Source organism: Zygosaccharomyces rouxii (assembly GCF_000026365.1).
Source record: "Zygosaccharomyces rouxii strain CBS732 chromosome G complete sequence".
Classification (NCBI taxonomy): Eukaryota; Fungi; Ascomycota; class Saccharomycetes; order Saccharomycetales; family Saccharomycetaceae; genus Zygosaccharomyces; species Zygosaccharomyces rouxii.
Window position 1 is genome coordinate 427,477 of NC_012996.1, and position 21,915 is coordinate 449,391.

At 40.2% G+C, this 21,915-nt stretch overlaps 16 protein-coding genes and 1 non-coding gene across 17 annotated transcripts; 10 read left to right on the forward strand and 7 right to left on the reverse strand.

The window, feature by feature from the left end:
- Window positions 1-282: 282 nt before the first annotated feature.
- MEP2 (ammonium permease MEP2) lies at window positions 283-1,779 on the forward strand (the record flags this gene model as incomplete). Its single annotated transcript, XM_002498181.1, has 1 exon — window positions 283-1,779. The coding sequence occupies one exon, from the start codon at window positions 283-285 to the stop codon at window positions 1,777-1,779; it is 1,497 nt and encodes a 498-aa protein (XP_002498226.1).
- Window positions 1,780-1,967: 188 nt separating this feature from the next.
- On the forward strand, window positions 1,968-2,273 carry ZYRO0G05302g (uncharacterized protein; the record flags this gene model as incomplete). Its single annotated transcript, XM_002498182.1, has 1 exon — window positions 1,968-2,273. The coding sequence occupies one exon, from the start codon at window positions 1,968-1,970 to the stop codon at window positions 2,271-2,273; it is 306 nt and encodes a 101-aa protein (XP_002498227.1).
- A 65-nt stretch (window positions 2,274-2,338) lies between these two features.
- Window positions 2,339-2,728, reverse strand: GIM3 (tubulin-binding prefolding complex subunit GIM3; the record flags this gene model as incomplete). The annotated part of the gene is made up of 1 exon (XM_002498183.1): window positions 2,339-2,728. One exon carries the CDS (start codon window positions 2,726-2,728, stop codon window positions 2,339-2,341), a length of 390 nt encoding a protein of 129 aa, XP_002498228.1.
- A 168-nt stretch (window positions 2,729-2,896) lies between these two features.
- ARO9 (aromatic-amino-acid:2-oxoglutarate transaminase) lies at window positions 2,897-4,411 on the reverse strand (the record flags this gene model as incomplete). The annotated part of the gene is made up of 1 exon (XM_002498184.1): window positions 2,897-4,411. One exon carries the CDS (start codon window positions 4,409-4,411, stop codon window positions 2,897-2,899), a length of 1,515 nt encoding a protein of 504 aa, XP_002498229.1.
- Window positions 4,412-5,325: 914 nt separating this feature from the next.
- ZYRO0G05368g (uncharacterized protein) lies at window positions 5,326-5,634 on the forward strand (the record flags this gene model as incomplete). Its single annotated transcript, XM_002498185.1, has 1 exon — window positions 5,326-5,634. The coding sequence occupies one exon, from the start codon at window positions 5,326-5,328 to the stop codon at window positions 5,632-5,634; it is 309 nt and encodes a 102-aa protein (XP_002498230.1).
- AAH1 (adenine deaminase) lies at window positions 5,631-6,680 on the reverse strand (the record flags this gene model as incomplete). Its single annotated transcript, XM_002498186.1, has 1 exon — window positions 5,631-6,680. The coding sequence occupies one exon, from the start codon at window positions 6,678-6,680 to the stop codon at window positions 5,631-5,633; it is 1,050 nt and encodes a 349-aa protein (XP_002498231.1).
- Window positions 6,681-8,180: 1,500 nt separating this feature from the next.
- Window positions 8,181-9,932, forward strand: ZYRO0G05412g (casein kinase I homolog; the record flags this gene model as incomplete). The annotated part of the gene is made up of 1 exon (XM_002498187.1): window positions 8,181-9,932. The coding sequence occupies one exon, from the start codon at window positions 8,181-8,183 to the stop codon at window positions 9,930-9,932; it is 1,752 nt and encodes a 583-aa protein (XP_002498232.1).
- Window positions 9,933-10,183: 251 nt separating this feature from the next.
- Window positions 10,184-10,969, reverse strand: CUZ1 (Cuz1p; the record flags this gene model as incomplete). The annotated part of the gene is made up of 1 exon (XM_002498188.1): window positions 10,184-10,969. The coding sequence occupies one exon, from the start codon at window positions 10,967-10,969 to the stop codon at window positions 10,184-10,186; it is 786 nt and encodes a 261-aa protein (XP_002498233.1).
- A 124-nt stretch (window positions 10,970-11,093) lies between these two features.
- On the reverse strand, window positions 11,094-11,804 carry WSS1 (metalloendopeptidase WSS1; the record flags this gene model as incomplete). The annotated part of the gene is made up of 1 exon (XM_002498189.1): window positions 11,094-11,804. One exon carries the CDS (start codon window positions 11,802-11,804, stop codon window positions 11,094-11,096), a length of 711 nt encoding a protein of 236 aa, XP_002498234.1.
- Window positions 11,805-12,064: 260 nt separating this feature from the next.
- Window positions 12,065-12,871, forward strand: ZYRO0G05478g (uncharacterized protein; the record flags this gene model as incomplete). The annotated part of the gene is made up of 1 exon (XM_002498190.1): window positions 12,065-12,871. One exon carries the CDS (start codon window positions 12,065-12,067, stop codon window positions 12,869-12,871), a length of 807 nt encoding a protein of 268 aa, XP_002498235.1.
- A 123-nt stretch (window positions 12,872-12,994) lies between these two features.
- Window positions 12,995-13,366, reverse strand: ZYRO0G05500g (endosulfine family protein; the record flags this gene model as incomplete). The annotated part of the gene is made up of 1 exon (XM_002498191.1): window positions 12,995-13,366. One exon carries the CDS (start codon window positions 13,364-13,366, stop codon window positions 12,995-12,997), a length of 372 nt encoding a protein of 123 aa, XP_002498236.1.
- A 407-nt stretch (window positions 13,367-13,773) lies between these two features.
- On the forward strand, window positions 13,774-15,078 carry ECM14 (putative metallocarboxypeptidase; the record flags this gene model as incomplete). Its single annotated transcript, XM_002498192.1, has 1 exon — window positions 13,774-15,078. One exon carries the CDS (start codon window positions 13,774-13,776, stop codon window positions 15,076-15,078), a length of 1,305 nt encoding a protein of 434 aa, XP_002498237.1.
- PGA1 (Pga1p) lies at window positions 15,073-15,627 on the reverse strand (the record flags this gene model as incomplete). Its single annotated transcript, XM_002498193.1, has 1 exon — window positions 15,073-15,627. One exon carries the CDS (start codon window positions 15,625-15,627, stop codon window positions 15,073-15,075), a length of 555 nt encoding a protein of 184 aa, XP_002498238.1.
- Window positions 15,628-15,841: 214 nt separating this feature from the next.
- Window positions 15,842-16,642, forward strand: ASI2 (Asi2p; the record flags this gene model as incomplete). Its single annotated transcript, XM_002498194.1, has 1 exon — window positions 15,842-16,642. The coding sequence occupies one exon, from the start codon at window positions 15,842-15,844 to the stop codon at window positions 16,640-16,642; it is 801 nt and encodes a 266-aa protein (XP_002498239.1).
- A 301-nt stretch (window positions 16,643-16,943) lies between these two features.
- Window positions 16,944-17,045, forward strand: ZYRO0G05588r. The gene is made up of 2 exons: window positions 16,944-16,980; window positions 17,002-17,045. It is a non-coding gene; the product is annotated as a tRNA-Leu (tRNA).
- Window positions 17,046-17,266: 221 nt separating this feature from the next.
- Window positions 17,267-18,361, forward strand: ZYRO0G05610g (agmatinase; the record flags this gene model as incomplete). The annotated part of the gene is made up of 1 exon (XM_002498195.1): window positions 17,267-18,361. One exon carries the CDS (start codon window positions 17,267-17,269, stop codon window positions 18,359-18,361), a length of 1,095 nt encoding a protein of 364 aa, XP_002498240.1.
- Window positions 18,362-18,937: 576 nt separating this feature from the next.
- MPF1 (Mpf1p) lies at window positions 18,938-21,058 on the forward strand (the record flags this gene model as incomplete). Its single annotated transcript, XM_002498196.1, has 1 exon — window positions 18,938-21,058. The coding sequence occupies one exon, from the start codon at window positions 18,938-18,940 to the stop codon at window positions 21,056-21,058; it is 2,121 nt and encodes a 706-aa protein (XP_002498241.1).
- Between the last annotated feature and the right edge of the window lie 857 nt (window positions 21,059-21,915).

The following is a 21,915-nucleotide window of genomic DNA, read 5'->3' on the forward strand; positions in this document are numbered from 1 at the left end:
GTTGGACAACTTTTATTGGTCAATTTCCTAGAGTGTTGATAAGAGATAAGAGAATTAGACACTGAAGATACGGTCTTCGTATGGGCCATGACCGCAAAGGAAACACAGATCGCAGAATCGAAAGTAATCTTATTTTGAGATAAAAGAAGAATATATAAACGGCCCTGAAAATACGGGAATGTCCCCCATCAAGGGACCAATCCTTTGTTCTACACTTCAATTACTTCACAACTGATCAAGATCGATAAGAATTAGTTTACTCGAGCGTAATATCAATCGAAGATGAGTATGAATTTTACAGGTACTCCCACTGGTACTGGTACCGGTGGGAATTCGTTGACTACAGATTTGAATCAACAATTCGACTTGGCCAATATGGCTTGGGTTGGTGTAGCCGCAGCCGGTGTTTGGATTATGGTTCCCGGTGTTGGTTTACTGTACTCCGGTATGTCTCGTAAAAAGCACGCTCTTTCGTTACTATGGGCGTCAATGATGACCGTTTCTCTAGTCATATTTTACTGGTTTTTCTGGGGTTATTCCTTAGCCTTTTCCCATACTACTAGAGGTAATGGATTTTTGGGTACTTTGAAATTCTTTGGGTTTAAGAATGTACTCGGAGCTCCAGCTTCTGTGGACTCGCTGCCAGATATTTTGTTCGCAGTATACCAAGGTATGTTTGCAGCCGTTACCGGTGCCTTGATGCTGGGTGGTGCTTGTGAAAGGGCACGTTTGTTACCAATGATGATCTTCCTATTCCTGTGGATGACTATTGTCTATTCTCCACTTGCATGTTGGACTTGGAATGCTGAAGGTTGGTTAGCTACTCTAGGGTCCCTGGATTATGCAGGTGGTGGCCCAGTGCACATCTCATCAGGCCATGGTGCTCTTATCTATGCTTTGATTCTGGGGAAGCGTAACGATCCAGTTGCTAAGCCCGGGATGCCCAAGTACAAACCACACTCTGTTACTTCCATAGTTTTGGGGACAGTTTTCCTATGGTTTGGCTGGCAATTCTTTAACCCAGGTTCCGCTGGTAATGCCACCATCAGAGCTTGGTACTCTGCTATGAACACCAATTTGGCAGCTGCCGCCGGTGGTCTCACATGGATGTTTATCGATTTTTTCAGATTCGGAGGTAAATGGACCACTGTCGGCCTATGTTCCGGTATTATTTCCGGTCTTGTTGGTATTACTCCAGCGGCAGGGTTTGTCCCCATTTGGTCGTCATTTATCATTGGTGTCGTATCCGGTGCCGGTTGTAACCTCGCTACTGATTTAAAGAATTTCTTGCACATCGATGATGGGTTAGATGTTTGGGCATTACATGGTGTTGGTGGCAGCATTGGTTGTGTATTTACAGGTATTTTCGCAGCAGACTACGTTAATTCCACCGCTGGTAGTTATACTGCGCCAATTGCCGGTGGTTGGATAAATCACCACTGGAAACAAGTTGGCTACCAGTTAGCAGCTATGTGTTCAGTTATCGCATGGACCGTCACCTGTACAGCTATTCTCTTATTTTCCATGAACCTGGTACCATTTTTGAGACTAAGATTGAAACCAGAAGAGGAAGAGTTGGGAACGGATGAAGCTCAAATTGGTGAATTTACCTATCACGAAGATACCCTATACATTCCAGAACCCGTGCGTTCCAAGAACTCTGTTGCTCCACCAATGGAGAACATTGATGACAAAATTGCCCAAACTGTGGAGGAAGGAGGAAACTCATCCACTGCAGAATCCGGTGTTGAGTCTGGCCAACCCCAGAACGAAAAATAAAATAATCTCTAATTGCATGAAGGTTCCAAACCTGGTCAGATGTTGTTATAGTAGTCTCATTAGATGTTTACCCACTTTTATCTATATATTAATCACTAATCCTATTTAATCTAGCTCACTCCGAAATCATCTTAATCTTTAATACGAACTCCTTGTCAAACGAAAATCGCTAAATCAAACGCTCCAGGATGAAGTTATCAGCTATTATTGGTTTTATCTCAGCTGTACATGCTGCTACAACTTCATATATCATTACAATAGAACAAACTGATGTTCCTTCTAGCTTTTTAGATTCTCTCAAGGAAAAGGTTCATGATGTTGGTGGGTACGTAACCCATGAATTCTCCCTAATCAAAGGATTCACTGCAGAACTAGACGATACAGAAGTTTCTAAACTACAGGGTCAAATCAAGCAAGCAGAACTAAAATCTGGCTATTCTGTTCACATTGAAAAAGATTCTGAAGTTCATACTTTTGCAAGACATGAACATTAGCTAATGGTAAAATACATGCAGGGTTATATATATAGGGGTTTTTGTATGTCTATAGGAGTTTTTTTTCAACGTTCTAAATTGATGTTGTCACCAAATTTGGCATAAAGAATGCTTTTCAGTTCTTTTAGTTGAGCATCTAAACCGTCTTGTTCGCTTTCCAATTCATCGATTCTACCCTGTGTAGATTCCATATCTTTCTCTAATTGCTCGACAGCTTCTTTTTGTTTCAAATGTAGGAAAATCACACCAACTTTGTACTGCACCGGTTCATCTTCATCGATTAGTTCAAGTTCTAGTGAAACGTCATCAGAATATTCCTTTTCCTGTCGTTGTATGTTCAACTCTTGTTCTATAGCATCTTTCCTCATTATAAGCTTGGAAAATTGGTTAATCTTCTGTTGATCTTCAAAGGTAACATTTGTATTATTCTTTTGACCTTCAGGTAGTAATTCCATCTTCAATGCCTACTAAAACTTCTTATCCTTTGTCTTTTTGTTCGAACAGTTCATTGAAATGAGTTCAAGTCTTCAATTTTTTTTTTCTTACTTTTCATTATGTATGGTAAAATAGTTGAGTATAAAAGAGAAGCTAGGACGATGGGCTATAGCAAGAGAAAAATGTAATCATATATGCGAAAAGTATGCTTCGAAGCCCTTACCAATTCTGTGGCACGCTTCCACGATTTGCTGATCATCATTAGCATAGGCAATGGTGATTCTCACAAAATCGCAAGTATCCTTGGAGGCTTTCACGTCGACTGCCATTCTATAACCAAGCACCACTTGAACGCCAGTCTTCAGCAGTGTTTGGTTTAATTTATCCATCTTTTCAATGATGAGGTCATAATGGTCAGGTCTAGACAATTCATTTTGAGGCCAACATGGCTTTAAATCGATAAACATACCTGCCGATGGTTCCATAACCTGGTAAAGGCCCTTGCTGTAACCTTCAGTTTCATACAATGCCTTAAATGCAACGTTACGACGATGCGTATAATAGCCGGCAACCTTCATCGGCCATTCCATCCATCCGGTGACCATAGAATCCAGCGATGGCTCGGATTCAGAACTGTACTTTTTACCCATCTCTTTAACCACCCCATAAACCAGTGCTTGAGATACACCACTAGGGGCTCTGGTGGTAACCTCACTCATGTTGAAAATACGTTCTATTAGAAATTCATTAGCAACCACAAAGCTTAATCTTAAACCTGGCGCATACAATTTGGAGAAAGTCTCTAATCTAATCACTCTTGCATCTGTATCAATTGTCAAAAAACTCTTGACCAAATAGTCATCAACATATTTTTGAACAGTCAACGACTTATCATCCCAGTAAGCGTTATTCATTGGTTCCTTAGGGTTATATGGTGGGAAGAATAAGTATCCGTATGGGTCATCCTCCACTATTAGGAAATCGTGCTTTTGAGCAATTTCATAGATACGTCTTCTCTTGGTAGGTGACAATGTCATACCGGTTGGATTTTGACCTGTGGCCACAGTATACAATGCCTTGGGTTTGTTTAAATGCTTGTAAGGACCAACTGACCAATTGTCTAGCAAATCAGCCAACCGATCCACATCAATACCTTGCTGTTCAGGATCTGCTGATAACTGCATCTTAACAGGAACAACACTGGCGCCTTGTAGTTTGATATTAGAGATCACCGGTGAAAATGTGAATTCTTCCAGCATAACGGTACTATCTTCATCACATAAAACTTCAAATACTTTGTACATGGCGTCACTAGATCCGTTTGCCATGCATACGTTCCAACCTCCATAAGCCGGAGGATTGATACGTTCAATCATTTTTTTGGCAAAAGACACTAGCGGGCCCATGCCCTCAGTGTTTGTATATTGTAATGACATTGATAGTGGCATGTCTTTAGGTTCCTGCTTATCCATATGGACCTTTAATCCGTTCTTACCATGATTCTTCTCGAATGGGTGACTCACAACATGTAAATCAATTGAGTCAATTGGAAAAAACCCAGCATTGGGCATACCACCAGCTAATTCAATGACTCCAGGTCCAGGTGGATTATCCCAAAATTTTACCAATTCCTTGGCAGCATCTCTTCTAGAAAGAAAAGAGGTGTATCTACTCTTCAAAGTCCCAAAATCAAATTGTGTCATATTAACTACTACGATGCTGTACAATTTGTTTCCAACAATACGCGCAACCTCAGCGACAACGGTTACTTGTCCAACTTCCTTCCTCTTTTATATACCCCTAGATGTGTCAAATAACAGACGGCACTAAAACCGTAGCTCGGAAGTAAAATCGTAGAACTGCACGAGAATACTACCATTCAACCGTGTTTGAAAGATTACTTGCAAACCTATTGAACGGCTAACATACTTTAACAGCATCCCGAGCCGGTTGCAACACAAATTGACAGCCTCACTCCTCAGTAATTTTTTACTGCAATTGAAAAGAGAGATAAGGTCGCTGTCAATATACTATAGGGTAATCCGAAGAAAATTGGCGACTGCAAAAGAACGAAACCCGGTGCGTTTTATACATTGAATATTCGTATGCTCGAGAACTCCGAAGCACATTAGAATCCTTGAATGCAACAACTAGCACTATTACTATTTACTAGCTGCATCTGAAATATGAAATATGTGATGAGGCCGTTACAGGTGCTACAGCCGCGCGTGCCCCACGGAAGCTTGAGAAAGCTTCCAAACATGTGCTGAATATTCTATAAAGACAATATTGCTCCAAGACAATAATCCAATATAATATAAGTATATATGTGACTTGACTACCCACGTTCTTGAAATATGGGTCCTTTTATATGCACGTGCCGCTAAATTACTAACAACGACACACTGTCGTTGATTAATCACTAGGGACCTACAAGGTTCAGCCATGTGGGTAGAAAATCAAATAATACTAAAGTGCAATATTAGTGTAACAATTATATGCCCATGTTGATATACTATCAAACATCCTGCATCAGAGCGTTTCAAAATTTAATATAAATTGGTAGCTACAACTGAGCTTGAGATCTAAATGATTTTATCGTCTTTCATCACCACCGATGAGCGCCCTTGAAGACGATCTTCTGTTCCAGTTTTCCCCACAGGTACCTGGCATTTCATACAGGGAGGCAAGCAGCGGTAGTCAATGTATGCCTTACACAGTCCCCACAATGACAGCCGATGCTCTCAAGGTTCCACCACCAAGAATCCCACAACCTAGCGAGGTTCGTGATCAAAGGCAATTTAAACTTCACGAATTAATAGAACAACGGAAAAAACTAGAGGAAATGACAAATAAGTACTGGCTCAGAGACGGTGAAATTAGTGAAAGTATGTTTGAAAGTTCAAGTGACGAAGAAGACGCCTAGTTCAAAGGGTAGTATTTAGCAACGACTTGATCTAATCTGCTCAACAATTCATTCTTCCTCTTTGCATCACACCAAGAACCCTCGATGGAATTACGACAAATTGTTGACCAAACCTTGTGGTCCCAATGAGGGAATTCTTCAGCAACTTTATAGTAGTTGTCTAATATGTAGCCACCAAAATACGCAGGATCGTCAGAATTTAATGAAAATGGTACATTAGCATCCAATAATTTCTGCAGCGGAATTTGACTTACACGGGAAACTACCTGTAATTTAACGTTGGATAACGGACACACGGTAAGCATAATTTTTTCTTGTGCCAATCTTTGCATCAACTCTTCGTCGTGAACACTATTAACACCATGGTCGATTCTGGACACTTGCAAAAGATCCAAAGAGTTGCTAACGTATTTAGCAGGTCCTTCTTCACCGGCGTGTGCGGTAAGTTGTATTTCTGGATTAATTGATCTTGCCTTCTCATAACACTCAACAAACAATTCGGGTGGGAAAGGCCTTTCGGCAGAATCTAATCCAATACCGTGAATGGTACCATTTGAGATCAATTTGTTAGCATCCTCTATGGTCTGCAGACATTCTTGAGGGTCCATGTGTCTGAGAAGGCACATGATCAACTTTGAAGTAATACCCAATTCCCTCTCAGCTCTTTGGCATGCAGTTTCAAATCCTCGAGTAACAACTTCAATTGGTATACCTCTGGTGGTGTGAGATTGAGGATCGTAAAACACTTCGGCATGAACTAAACCCTGCGAATGGACTTTTTGGAAATATGCCCATGCTAAGTCGTGGAAATCTTGTTCGTCGATAAGAACGCTAGTACCAATATAGTAGTAGTCCAAGAAGTCTTGTAGATCTTTGAACTGACCGTATCTAGTCTCTAATTCAGCTACGGTCTGTGGGAATTCTTGTGGCAAGGTTATACCGTTACGTTTAGCTAGCGGGAAAAGAAGGTCGGGTTCTAGAGTACCTTCTAGATGCAAATGATGCTCACATTTGGGCAGTTCTTTCAAAAAGTCTTGCGAAACCATCTTTGATGAGTTCTAAAGAGAGGATTAGATTGCATGCAAAGAGATGAGATGAGATGAGATGAATTTTTCAGCTGTTTATATGTGAAAAATTTCACATTCACGGCGATGAGATGTGCGCGCCAAAGAACCCGACCGGGATTCGAGAGAAAAAATCGAACACGAAGCATTTGAACCGACAAGTTATGGGTTACAGGTGGTGGATCTCGACTAAGTGGCAATGGTCAATGACCTGATTATCCACAGAATGTGTCAGTTCCTTGCATGCCATGAGGAAGAGAAAACTCCGGGCCCCTTTCCCCGCCAAAAAAAGAAAAGCTAAGAAAAAGAAAAAAGAAAAGAAAAAAGCAAATCGATTCTACGACGAAAACCAGTTAGATTTGACAACACAGGTTTACCAACTGTACTACATGTCTGTTTACGAGAATTATATATACTAAACGATACCATCTCTACAGCGCTGCCATGACAACAGCTCGAGAACATCCGAAATTAGATCGTAACGAACCCGTATTGGGTAGTTCCCTGAGATGCTAATTAAAGACGGAAGATCAACGATTTCCTATTCCAAATATATCATCGTTTAGCGCTCTTGACATCCGAACCACCTACAAGCAGTGTACTGACAAGACCAAAATTATCAACCGCCCAGATCACGTGAGAACGGAAACCGCAATCGACCCTTTGAAAGCCCACAGGGAGTACAACTACGATGTCAGCGGTAAAACTAAATACCAAGTGCATCGAATGTCCATCTCTTAAGACAAGAAATAAGGAGAATACTGAGCTCACACACTACACGTGACCTTAAACACACGTGCTTTAAGCGTGAAGCACTCACTACGCACGGCTGGGGTTAACCCGCCCCACCGTGCCGGGTAACAAGATGTATTCATTTTCCCTTTTCACCGTTTCCCGTAACAAAAAAAAAAAAAGAAAAAGAAAAAAAAAATTCCAAAAAATCGCTTGGTCTTTGTTCACATGAGGAGAGGCTCTTGGGTTGATCAACAATCCAACGTAGCGTTAGCTTCTAAACAACATATTTAGTAGAAACAACCAAAGGTAAAAAGAAAGTCTAAGGAGGATTATCTAACTTGTTCTTTAACAGGCATCTTTTCTTTCTATTTGGAGTGTACCTGTACTGTGATTTCATTTCTGCATTTCTCAGTTTCTTTCGAAGAGCCGTCACTAAAACTCTAAACACTCCTCTTTTCAATTCAAGCTATAAACCATAGAGCCTTTTATTCTTTTTTTGATAAAAAGAGTAATAGATAATATAAGAATAGTGACTGCCGCTCTTTGGTTGTTTATGGAGAATAAGACTGGGTAGATCTGGTGGTCTGGTCTGGTGGCAGGGGTAGAGAAATCTCAGATCTGCAACGGTTTATACTTTTTTCAAAAGAAAGAACAAAAAAGGAAAGAATACAAGACTTTTTCATTTATTTATTTGAATTTGTTCTGATTTATTTTTTTTCCATTTCTATTTTATTATTTCATTTCATAATGACAACTGCGGCCAACACTGCAATGGCAGTTAATCATTTGACAAATACTGGAAATCTAAACAGGATGTCCAACGTTAATTCAGCTGCCAATATCAATATGGTTAATGGTATTGGTGGTTCTAATAGTAACCATGCAGCAGGTTTAAATGCGACAGGAGCTGCGGGAGGAGGAACAGGTGGTTTAGCGACGAATGGAACCACGGCAGTAGCAGGAGGAGGAACTAATTCATCGGCAAGGGATGATTCTACGATTGTGGGGTTACACTATAAGATTGGGAAAAAGATAGGAGAAGGTTCATTCGGTGTTCTTTTTGAAGGTACCAATATGATTAACGGTGTTCCCGTGGCGATTAAATTTGAACCAAGAAAGACGGAAGCACCACAACTAAAGGATGAATACAGAACGTATAAGATTTTAGCGGGCACGTTAGGTATTCCACAAGCTTATTATTTTGGTCAAGAGGGATTGCATAACATTTTAGTCATTGATTTATTAGGTCCATCGCTGGAAGATCTTTTTGATTGGTGCGGGCGTAGGTTTTCAGTGAAGACTGTGGTACAAGTAGCAGTTCAAATGGTTACGCTAATCGAAGACTTACATGCACGCGATTTGATTTATCGTGATATCAAACCAGATAACTTCTTAGTTGGTAGACCTCAGCAACCCGATGAAAATAAGGTGCATTTAATCGATTTCGGTATGGCTAAACAGTATAGAGATCCGAAGACAAAGCAACATATTCCATATCGTGAGAAAAAATCGTTGAGTGGTACAGCTAGATATATGTCTATTAATACGCATTTGGGTAGAGAACAATCCAGAAGAGATGATATGGAAGCTATGGGCCATGTGTTCTTCTATTTCCTAAGAGGTCAATTACCATGGCAAGGTTTGAAGGCACCAAATAATAAACAAAAATACGAAAAAATTGGTGAAAAAAAGAGAACAACGAATGTTTACGATTTATCACAAGGTTTGCCAATACAGTTCGGACGTTATTTGGAACTCGTAAGGAATTTATCATTTGAAGAAACTCCAGATTATGAAGGTTATCGTAGGTTACTATTATCAGTATTAGATGACCTGGGACAAACAGCAGATGGTGAATACGATTGGATGAGATTGAATGGCGGTAGAGGTTGGGATTTGGCTATAAATAAAAAACCAAATCTTCACGGTTATGGTCATCCAAACCCACCAAATGAAAAAGCTCGTAGACATAGGTCGAAGATGGCTGGCGCTGGCGTTCATCACCAGATGATGCAATCACCTCATAATCAACAACAAGTGTTACAGCAAGCTCCAATCCCCACAGCACAAGCGGCCCCATTGCCGCAGGTGAACATGGCAAACTTAAATGCAAATGATGACCCGTTAGCTCGTAACAGTGCTGCTATGAATAATCAATTTGCACAAGCAAAGTTAGATCCAACATCCTACGAGGCTTATCAACAACAAACTCAGAAGAAATATGCTCAGCAACTACAATATCAACAGCAACAACAACAAACTGCTGCTGTTCCTGCTCAAAGTAATAATCAAGCAAGATTTCAACCTTCGAAAGGTGCCAATGGTTTTGGTTCATCAGGTGGCGTACCACCACAAGCAACGAATAAATATAACTACCAAAAGCAACCAAAAGCAATTCCACAACAACACAGTGGAGCTAGTGGTAGACAACAAAAAAATTTGGACAATGCTTCATTCGATACTGGTAAAGGTTTCTTCAGTAAATTTGGCTGTTGCTGAAAAAGAAAGAAAACAAAAAAAAAAAAAAAAAAAAAAAAAAAAGACGTCTTTTCTGCCTAAAATCTTCTGAATCATCTTTAGCCAATGATTACAATAGCGATTGGTGTTATAGAAAAGAATACGATTCGATTCAAACGATGCTCTCACGCTCTCAATTAAACTTGTTATCTCACAGAAATATGTGTAATATGCATATACGTAATAAACATATATATATTTATACATATATATGAGTGAACATATATTTACATCTAGACTCGCAAAGCTGGCGCCTCAGTTCCTCTAATCAAATATAAAGTATCTAAATCACTAATCTGATTAGCAACGCGACCAGACGTATCTAACTGTATCATTTCGCCTGTACCCTGATCTATCTTATAGAGGGACAATTTATCCTCTTGTTTCGTCTTAAAATTATCGTTACGATTTGGAACACCAAATTGCTGTGCAATGGCGTCTAAAACCCTACCAATCGGCCATATTTTATTCACGTAAAACGATTCCCTCTTGGCATCTTTATCCCTTTCTTCGTCGTGAACCACGTAACACCAAATGTATATTCTATTGGACACCGGGATTCTCTGGTCTCCAACAGCGGTTTTCTTTAACTGTGTAAGTAGAACCAATTTGTTAGAAGAGCTCTTCTTTGCAGTGGATTTGTGAACAGTCGACCTTTTGAAGAACCTCGCCAGTTTATCTAGTGTACCTTGGCTGATACGAGATTTGATAGGCTCCGATTGTGGATTGTGTGGCGAGCGCTGCTGTTGTTGTTGGACCCTTATGTAACCTTTCTCGGGTAAAAGACTCTTAAAGAACTTCTCATCATTATTCCTTGAGGGCGGCGATGGGACCTTGTGATTATTTTTCTCTTGATCTAACAGCCACTGACAGTGATGGGATTCCTTTGTCCTGTGATTCTCACAAAAATCTAAGTTACAAAGCTTACAGTGGAACGGTAGAAAATCTAACTGTCGGCAAAAAGAGCAGTGAGTCCCCACATCTAGCATACCAGTTTCTCGGGTCATCTCTACTTGCATCTCTGTATATGTGTATGTGTATGTGTAACTTAAAAGTGTTGATGATTAACCTTTGAAATTTTCAACAATTCTACATGAATCCGTCTACCTCACATGCTTTATTTATAAACACTTCACTGATTAGTCATGTTAAGTCTATCACTTCGAGTTTCGGTTTCGGTTCCAGTTCTAGTTTATTCTCGCCGTTTCTTCCCTCATCGATTATTATTACGTCTTCTTGCTCATGTTGGTAGCTGCTGGCATCGCCACACGACCTGCTATCCTGGGCCCTTCTTTGAGCTGCTAGCGCTGCCATTTCTCTAGGGGTTCCTCGAGGAGCTCGAGATCCACCTAGTTTACGACCACGGGATCTGGTAGGTCTCTTTTGTAGCTGTTGTTGTAATGGTGGTAGGCGTGTGCTACCACCAAGTCGACTACCTTGTCCTAAGAATGTGTCAAATAGGCCTTGCTGTTCGATAACCCACTGACGTGCTAGCAAATCATCTAATTTAGCGTAGAACCTGTTATCATGGGGTCCGTGCAAGTTATGAGTCAGTTCATGAAGCATAGTCCCCATTATGCTTTCCATCGGTAAGAATCTAAACTCATCATTAGGATTTCTCAATCTTAGTAAAATCTTGGTACCTCTATTTACATTCATACCTAGTAGACGTTTGTCCCTAGGACAGAATTCCACTAGCATCCCCACACGGAACTTATTCTCTTTCATCAGGTAGGATACACGTTTGGCTATTTCTTTGAGCAGTGACAGTGCATCATCTCTTGACGGTTTCCTCTGTAAAACAGCTACCCTTTGAATATGAGGATTTGCATGGTTTTCCAAATCGCCTGTCATCCAAATGAGACTGCCACTGACCAGATTTCCAGGTATTTTTACTCCAAGAGATTACAAATATAGCAGTAGTATTGTTCTGGTTCCTTAAGCTCCTGTACGCGAAGAAACTTATTTAAACTACAACGAGGTGAACTTTGTTAAAAAGTACATCGTTAAGAAAACAAGGATAAAAAAAACTATACAACGTTTCATTGAAGGGTATTGGGTATAGCTTAGCGAACTCTACAATATATATTCCGCCCAAACAATCATCATCCATTATGGCAAGTGAGAAATCAAATAACCCACTTACTGGGAAGGAGAAAAGTACTGAATCCATAAGTAATTTGACAAGGCCACAATTGTTTTCACTGTACGACGAAGATATCACCAAGAGTGCAGATTCTGAAGATTATGAAAGAATTAGATCAAGAGGTAGTGCAGGAAGTTTCTCAAGGCCAGCATCTTCCAACTCACAAATGGAACCAGGTCCCACACCAGCGAAGAAAAGATGGGCTCCATTCTTCCGATTTGTTTTTGCAATGGTAGTGCTATCATTAGCAGGAATTGCTTATCACGAATTATCCAGGCATTTACACGATAACCATAAGTTACATCCAGAATTGGCTTCAAGGCCGTTGTTAGTGGGTGTCCAATTATCCCAGTTTTTTACAGGTAACATGGCTCCTGACTGGGCAGTATATGCATTTGAAGGGATTTTCTTTGGTTCATGTATTCCATTGATTGATTATATCTTTTCCATTAAAACTCGTCATGCATCCTGGTTATCGATTTTAAAGACAGTTAATGCAATGCTAGGTGTTACATTCGGTATCCGTAAAGTCCAGTGGTCGTCAAGTTTGCAAGCGGCCATCGCATGGGGTCTATTGAATATCATACTCTGGCTATTTTTCGACGGAACGATTTCCATGTTCATCACTTGTTCAACTTTAGGATTACTATCATGCGCAACATGCTACAGTGACATCACTGATAAATCTCAACTATTGTATTTCGTGGACTTTTATTTCCTGGGATTACTGCTATTTGGTGAATTGGGTAGATACTTATTTTCAACGAGTTTCTGAAATCTTAACGTATATTTTTATATATATATATACAACACACATATATGTAACATGCGCCAGTGAACTGATAATAACGAGATGAATTTTGCCCTACATTTAACTGAAGATACTTGAATCAAAAATTTATTTGGTGGGAGATTTTGAGGGTGGTCCTGATGAGATGGAACCTTGTCTCGAGATGGAATCCCCCGCACTGTTACTCATTCTTCTGCGTATTATCGATTCTCTAAGACCACTTGGATTCGTCACGGGCAAGTTGTTATTACTGGTAACAGCATCGGTTTCACCTTTACCAGCCTTGTTTAGTGCATAATCACCACTGTCGAAATATTTGCGTTCTTGCATCTTATGCTTGAACAAATCCTTCTTTGACGGTAACCTACCGTACATTTTGTACAGTTTTAACTCCTGGGGAGTTAACTGCGAGATGTCTACACCTTTTGAATCCAGAGATGTGAGGTCAACGTTACTACTGGTAGGAGAAATGTCGCTCATAATTATTGTTCTTTTCACTTACACTCGAATAGCTAACAAAGGGTTCACTTGTGGAAACTAGTGCATCCAGGGATTTCTTGATGTGGAGAATTTAATTAAAGCCTTTCCAAGTCCCTTTCTGAATTGTTTGACCTGTTCTTATGTATATTTTATCTCTATTTTCGATTGTCAATGATTAAGGTACAAGGGTACCTGGACTTTTCTTGCATACTTAATGTGCAGGAAGAGGTCACAAGGATAATAGTCAGCTTCACCAAGTTACCCGAAACCTCTAACAAGAGACAAGTTCAAAGGAAAGAGAACTGTGCTGCAAGATACCTGCATAAGGTTATATAGCTAGCAGATTTGCATTTGAATTTTTAGTTTTGAGTATAGCTGGTAAAGCGTTTGCTGAGTTGAACTTTGACATGGTTGCAAAGTTCAATTGGGGACGGATGGTCTTAACAGTAGCGACCATCCTAATACCTCTGGCTGCTGGATGGCAACGAGGTTATCAAGATTATAGAGTGTGCAGATTTCATGAACAGGATTACGAAACTGTGATGAGCCGTATCAAATCTGGGACACCCATGGACTACGATGTTTGGGCAAGGAATAGTGAATTTGTCGATGTCAGATTACCCAAATGGTTGGGTCAAGTGGAAGGTTGTGAAGTCATAATCGAGGATTTAGACGATGCTATTGAAGCTACGATGTCTCAAGAAGTGGAGGGAAATGGGGATTCCCTAAGTGACCAGACGGCTTTCAAATTTGACAATGGAGATTTCTTCTTTCAAGGATTCAGAGATTTGGAAACTATTTATACGTGGTATGATTTATTAGAACGTGCTTTCCCGAACTTAGTTAAAGTAGAGGTTGTCGGTGAGACCTGGGAAGGTAGAGCTTTGAAAGCATTGCACATCTCAACTAATAATCCTGAGACCAATCCCGAGAAAAAGACTATAGTGATAACAGGTGGTGTTCATGCTAGAGAGTGGATTAGTGTTTCATCAGCATGTTGGACTGTGCACCAACTATTGACACGTTATGGACAATCGAAAAGAGAAACTAAATATCTAGACTATTTGGATTTCTTAATCATACCAGTTTTCAATCCGGATGGTTATGCCTACACCTGGCAACACGATCGTTTGTGGAGGAAAAATAGACAGGAAACTTACTGGCCCAATTGCCCCGGTATTGATATTGATCATTCTTTTGATTTCCAATGGAATAGTACTGAAGAATTTCCCTGTAGTGAAGATTACAGTGGTGAAAGGGCCTTTGAAGCCATCGAGGCAGATTCTTGGAACAACTTTTTAAACGGTACAAAGGGTCAGTACAAAATCCACGGATACTTGGACTTCCATTCGTACTCACAAGAAGTTCTTTATCCTTATGCATACTCCTGCGATGCATTACCAAGAGATTATGAAAATCTATTAGAGTTATCCTTTGGCTTGGCAAAAGCCATTCGTAACAAATCGGGTAAACACTACAAGGTAATCTCCGCGTGCGAAGACCGTGGTTCAGATTTATCGCCTGGATTGGGTTCAGGTTCCGCACTTGATTTCATGTATCACCATAGAGCCCATTGGGCATTTCAATTAAAACTAAGAGACACTGGAAATTTAGGATTTTTGTTACCATCCAAATACATCGAACCAGTTGGTAAAGAAATCTATGCCGCTGTTAGTTATTTCTGTTCGTTTATTTTAAACCCTGAACTATAGATTTTTCAACAATTCGTAAAGATTGGTTCGGCCATTTATCCAAAAAGTAATGGTCATTACAAGCCCAATGTAAATGATAATTTTGTAAAGATCAACTGGTATACCTAATTTTGTATTAATTACCGAAACGTTAATTGGTATTTTTGTCAATTGATTTAGTGGCGGCCAAGAATCCGCCACCACATTAAATTTTATGAATATTCTTGCCTCGTCGCTTTTGGTGTTTTGGAACTCCGTTGAATGTGGTATAACTATCCAATCTATATCAGTTATTGACACCGGATCTAACGCGGTCCAACAAATCTTGATCTGATACGTCTCATCAACTTGTAAAGATTTCAGTTCTATATATGTAGGACCTTCAATTCCACTAAAAAAGGTAGTCTTGGCAAGGTTGGAATTATGAAGTGAGATATACCTTGGGTAAGAAGATGGCTCATCGGAGTTTTTGCGCAGTGGGAAATCACTGGGTACATGCAGAAGAAATGATTCCGTATTTGCGCTGACAGTAGCGACGAATAATATTTGTAGCCATAGAATCAAATTCATCTTGGATTTTTATCTTCTTGGCATTGTTTTGTTTTGTTGGTTTACTGCATCGTAAAGCTTTTTTTTTTTTTGGCTTCATTATCCCTTCATTGACTGAAAAAAAAAAAAAAAAAAAAAAAAAAGATAAAACAAGGTTCATCACCACTAATACCGACAAACCCAACTAATCAACACTTTTCAAAAAGCATACTAAGGTCGATATAATCACGCCAATATGTCAGAAGAGCTTGGTGATGATGACGACTATCTCTTTGAGAAGTTTGTAGCAGAGACGAACGCAAGATCAGCTAGAGAACAGGCTCATGAGACCCAACAGAGTGATGAGGAATTGCAGCAGGAGTTAAGGGTTGCCATTGATAACATCATTCACACACTGGAAAGAGAGATGCAAAGAGAACCACACCCAATGAGAGATGTACAACCAAGAACAAGAGATGAAAACGGGAACAACAATCAAGAATCTTTATTTGTACAACGAAGACCCTATTTGAGACTTCTAATTACGAATCTACTGTTATTTGACTATTTTGTAGTCGTTCTTCTTTTCCCCTTCTCACTCTACAACATTTTAAGATGTGGATTTAGCATTATGACTCTATCAGAGAACGATTTTTTTTCCGAAGTGGTAACGTACTGCCGTCACGTCAAGATATTTGGTGATGATGGTAAATCTCTATTGGTCTATGGTGAAAGTAATCTCGGACTATTGGGTAAATTCCATAACATAGTGGTTTTCTATACCTCACCATTGGCTAGGTATCTGGCTAAATGGGTACCCGTTGCCTCCGATCACTTGATCCGGCAGATTTATGTGAAATTTTACCAGTATTTGGTTAAAAGCTCTACAGTATTTGTCTATTTGACATATGGTGTCGGAGGGACCGTCTATCTGGCAATGGCTGGTTTTTTCTTTGCAGTTTGCATTGCCATTACTCTAATTAGGCGGTACAAGAATGTACATAGGATGGTTGCTGGCAGCCTTGAAACCGCTACAAGGATACCCGGGGTGTGGTGAGGAGCATATGATTTGAATTGATTTGACGATGTGTTTTCAATTAGCGTCTCAGTATATAAAGAAATGTTTATAAATGTATTAAGGCACGCATGTGCATATACGGGGAACTTCCGTTGATTGATATGTGGATTCCTGGGGACATGCTAATATACACCATTAGCCAATATGAACAGAAGCCATCTAAATCTTTGACAGCATGCAATGAAGTCGGCTCTACTTTACGAGTGATCATGGTATATTTCTGTCACATGCTACTATTTAGAGATACTGGCATACAGCTACATCCAAACAATCAAATTAGGAGAGTTTGGCCGAGTGGTTAAGGCGTCAGATTTAGGTTTACTACCTAGAACCAGGTTCTCTGATATCTACGGATGCAAGGGTTCGAATCCCTTAGCTCTCATTAACTTTTTTTTTAAATTCCATTCACTTCGCGGTGTCTTTCCCTCCAAGAAAAGCCCAATCCCGCGATGCTTATCGGAAGTTATCCCGCCAGTATTACTGACGAAGTCCTGAGGACCCTTGAGGTAGAAGTAACAATAAGATTTAAGAGCCATGTAAATCAGTCAAGTGGTTCTTCAATTCCTCAGTTTGCAATACACAGCAGTCTACTAACGCTCAACTATGCGCTTCTCAACGCTTGCTAGCTTAGCTGCTCTCTTTGAGTTCACTACGGCTGGTAGATGGACTGAAGATTGGCCGTTTGCAGGTTTCCCCTCATTTGCAAAACTGCCATTTCATACATGTTTAGTCGATAATCCAGAATTTGACATTGCACTGATTGGTGTCCCGTTCGACACTGCAGTGTCTTTCCGTCCAGGTGCAAGATTCGGTCCTCAAGCAATTCGCCGAGCTTCACAGCGTCAAAACGGTTTACGAGGGTTTAATGCTCGTGCTGGTATTAACCCCTATGACAACTGGGCCCATATCATAGACTGCGGTGACATTCCTGTCACGCCAATGGATAATCAATTGGCGTTAGAACAAATGAATGCAGCTTATGATGAATTGGTTAATGGGACAACTACTAGTGGTAATACCGCTGGAGCATTACCAAGACTTGTGTCTCTTGGTGGAGATCATTCAGTGATTTTGCCAGCATTGAGAGCCCTACACAAGCACTACGGTCCCATTTCTGTAATTCATCTGGATTCTCATCTTGATACCTGGTCACCGGACAGCTATCCATCCTACTGGCATAGCAATACTTCGGAGTTTACACATGGTTCTATGTTGTGGTTAGCAGCACAAGAAGGTTTGATAAACAAAGGCCACTGTGTCCATGGGGGACTTCGCACAAGACTTAGCGGTGACGACTGGTCCGACTACGAGGAGGACGATAGAGTTGGTTTCCACAGAATCCACGCGGACGAAATGATGGAAATAGGACCTCGTGGCATAGCTGAACGTATCAAACAAATTGTGCCTAAGAACGTCCCAGTTTACCTAAGTGTAGATATCGACGTATTGGATCCAAGTGCTGCACCGGGAACAGGTACCGTGGAACCAGGTGGATGGCTCACAAGAGAACTAATCTCACTAATTCGCCAGCTTCAAGATTTACCACTTGTCGGAGCAGATGTTGTAGAAGTTTCGCCACCATTTGATCATGCAGATGTAACCGCAATGGCTGCTGCACAAGTAGCCTACGAGATCATCACCAACATGGTGAAGACACCTTTAGAGCTAGAGACAAGAAAGTTTTTCTCAAATATGTAAAGCATTTTATAGAAGTTAGAACCTGATTTACGATGATTTACATACGTTGCGGTGGCAACGTGAGGGTTCCTTTGACAAGGGTTGACTAATTCAAAAGGAGTCAATATATACCAGCTGATGCTAAGTTTCTTTTTCTTTCCCTGTGCTTCTTTTTTTAATTTAATTCAATTTTTTTTTTCTTCTTCTTCTTTGCCACACCATCCGATAACATTTTGCGATTCAGCAACAGATTTGAAACGGTGCAACAAAGAGCAGCGGGGATATCGGAAGGGGGTAGGAAGAGGCTAGGTGAAGAGTTGCACCAGGCATCTACACAGAGGTAGAAAGAGAGTTAGGCAGAAAGCAGTAGAGATCTCCTTTTAGAGCTAGGTAGAATTCTGACAGGAGGCTCCGTCTAGAATTTCTGCCTAGACGCGTTTTGGAACACATTTTCTCTCTCCTTTAGCGACTTACTGTTTGCCACATTATTTATAAACAACTATAACCAAGTATACATCGAGTGGAGAGTAGTTGTTTTACGTTGTTAGTACCAGTATTGACTGATAGGAGACAGGAAATTGGAGATTTTCGCCTGGAATGCCAAGCCTGGCTAGATCGATCCAGAGCGAAACATCACGTTCGATCAAAAGTGATGAAATGCCACATTTGGCAGACGAAGGTAATGAATTTTTACAGGTTATAGATGGAGAACCGGCAAAGCCACCACCCTATCAAGCTGTTAATCCCAACCGGAGAGTATGTTTCCCCGTTTATGAGTACGAAGAGACGAGATCTTTACCGCCATCTTATAAACCTACTGTGGAGGAATGCACGGTTGTTAGTGTCAAATGGGAATGGTCAACACCTTATGAGTTATCACCTGTTAAACATTGGCATAATTACTTGTTGGAGATTAATTCAACGCAGCTCAACTTTTATGATATTGATCCAGAATTGACACAGGGGATTAAAAATTATAGTAATGGATCTGATGAAGCTCAGCATTCCCATTACCGTTTTTCTTTGTCAAAGGGCGGTGCATATCAGTTTAATAGATCTGACCAAGAAAACATCACAGCACGTTTACAACGTAATAAACCAAAATTTTTACATCCATCCAAGTTGTGCAAATCCTTTTCGTTGCAATGTGCTAAAGTGGGTGTACCGACGGATTATACTAAGAAGACATTTCTATTAAGGTTGAGATGTGAACAGGAACAATTTATGGTAAATTTTGCTCATGTCGATGATATGATTATGTGGTCCGTGTATTTGCAAACGGGTATACACGTTTCATTGGATCTGGATCTAAGAGAATATCCAAGTTATAGAGTTGTTCCTAGAAGGCGTAGAACTCGTGCAAGTAATGGTGGTCGTAGTAGCAGTGGCAGTGGCGGTGGCAGTAGGAGTAGCACTAGATTTCCTAGACCTGAAGGTCCGCAAAGGTCACAATCTATGGGTAAATTACTGTTATCTGCATCCCCTTCATCTACAAGAGGTAGTGGTAGTGGTAGTCCTACACCAACATCAGGTTCACGTATCAAACCCCAGAGAAGCACTTCCTCAGGATTGTTACCAACTTTACACAAACGTCATACATCCTCAGGTTCATTTCCTCAAGTACCTTCAAATGCTTCCCATAGTCGTAAAGTGAGTCCTGGCGCTAGTAATATTACCGGAGAAGAAAGTCCACACTCAATCAAATCGAAATTTAAGCATTTGTTCAAAAATGAGGATCCACCAAAATTGGTGAGCAGTAGAAGTAGTGGTAATTTGTCAACCCTTCATAAGGAACCGCGTATTAAGTCTTCGCCTCCGAAAAGACCACCATTAAATTCTAATGATACGAAGACTAAATTTCATGTTGGGGATTTGAATTCAGTGCAAGAGGATGTGGAAACTGAAAATCAAAATATGTCTGAGAGTAAGACTTCACCAATGCACCATAGTGTTTTACAAAGGCCTACAGCAAGACGTATGGTAAGTTCGCCGTTATTATCTGTGCCTGGGCAGTCTTTGGATATGAGATCTCCAGCATCTTCTGCTAGAGCATCACCAACATCAACTCCAACACCACCAAATGAATCTATTTCACCATTACCAAGAACTCCTACGCAACGAGAAGCTGAGGAAGTACAACAGGTGCGTCGTGAACATAACGATCCTGTATCGGCTGATTTTCATGCTGGAATTCGTGCATCTCTTGCGGATGATGATGATGAAGAAGGTGAACTGGAAGATACTGAATTAATCAGTAGTCGTAATAGTAGAGGCAGTCGTAATAGTGGAGGATCTATCTATCTGGAAGAAGGTATTTTTCCTGAGAATGATGATGATTACGTTTATACTAGAAGACCTCAACAGAGCCCAAGGGGTAAATGTGGCTCTTCTGGTAAGTGGAATCCGCCAATTAAGGAGCCATCGCGTGGGAGATACATCAGAGATTCGTTACGTTGTATCAAATCCTTAAATGATGATGATAAATGGATGGGTAAAGTCGTATTTAGACCTTATAGACCTCCAGACTTCCCTACTAACAATTTACCGCTACCTTATGGATTGACACCAAATATCCCTAACCGTCATACAAAGATAAATCCTTGGGAAACGGTTGATTATAAGAGAACTAGGAATCATTATTTGAGACCCTACATAGTTGGGCCAACCGGACTGGTAAAGGCTAGCACAAAGCCGCATAACATGTATGAAGAGGTGTAAATAGAAACATTAATTGTGCACAACAAGTACAACTTAAAGAAGATCAAGAAGAAGGAGAGTAGAAAAGAAAAGAAAAGAAAAAGCCTATGGCGGTTAAAATGTGTTTCTTACCATTATTAATAATATAATTGATATGATTATATCGTTTTATAGAAAGGAGAGGACGAAATTTAAAGTCAGTACAAAAAGGAAGTATAATAAGATTTCTATTTAGTAGAAATACGCCAGCGCAGATGATCTTAATAGCAATAATAGTTGAAAGAACGATAAAAATTGGGACAAAGTAATAAAGGTAATTCTTATTTTAGTCACTCGCAGTTTGAGAACAGAGAAATAGACTCGCATTTGGATAATTTATCTAAGCAATGACACAAGCTGGATCGTAGTTGCTTCCGAGCATGAAGTTGTCCTTCTTATCAGAAGAGTTGTCCTTTTTAGTTGCTTGGGCGGTAGTTGGTTGCATTGTTTAAATGGAAGGTCGGTTGATTGGATAGAGTCGTAGTTGTAGCTTAAGACTGCTGATGTTGGTGATGATATCATGGAGTAAGCATAAATCTATCCATAAACTGGATTATGAGCCATGCTTATATACCTTATATTCCATGAAGCATCATTTACTCCTTACCGCTTGATGATGTGCTGATTGATGCAAAGTTGTAACCCATGTAATTTACCAAATTAAGAATTACAGGTTTGAAACTCCATTGTTCCTAAGCTGAAGAGGATCTTCGATGCTTTTTTTTCTTTGATTAAAGTTTCGACATAACCCATGTATATTGCCAAATAGGGACTTAACAATAATTTTTCATTAAACTTCGAGACCAAAACCTGTGAGTTTGTAGTACATAGATTCAGCT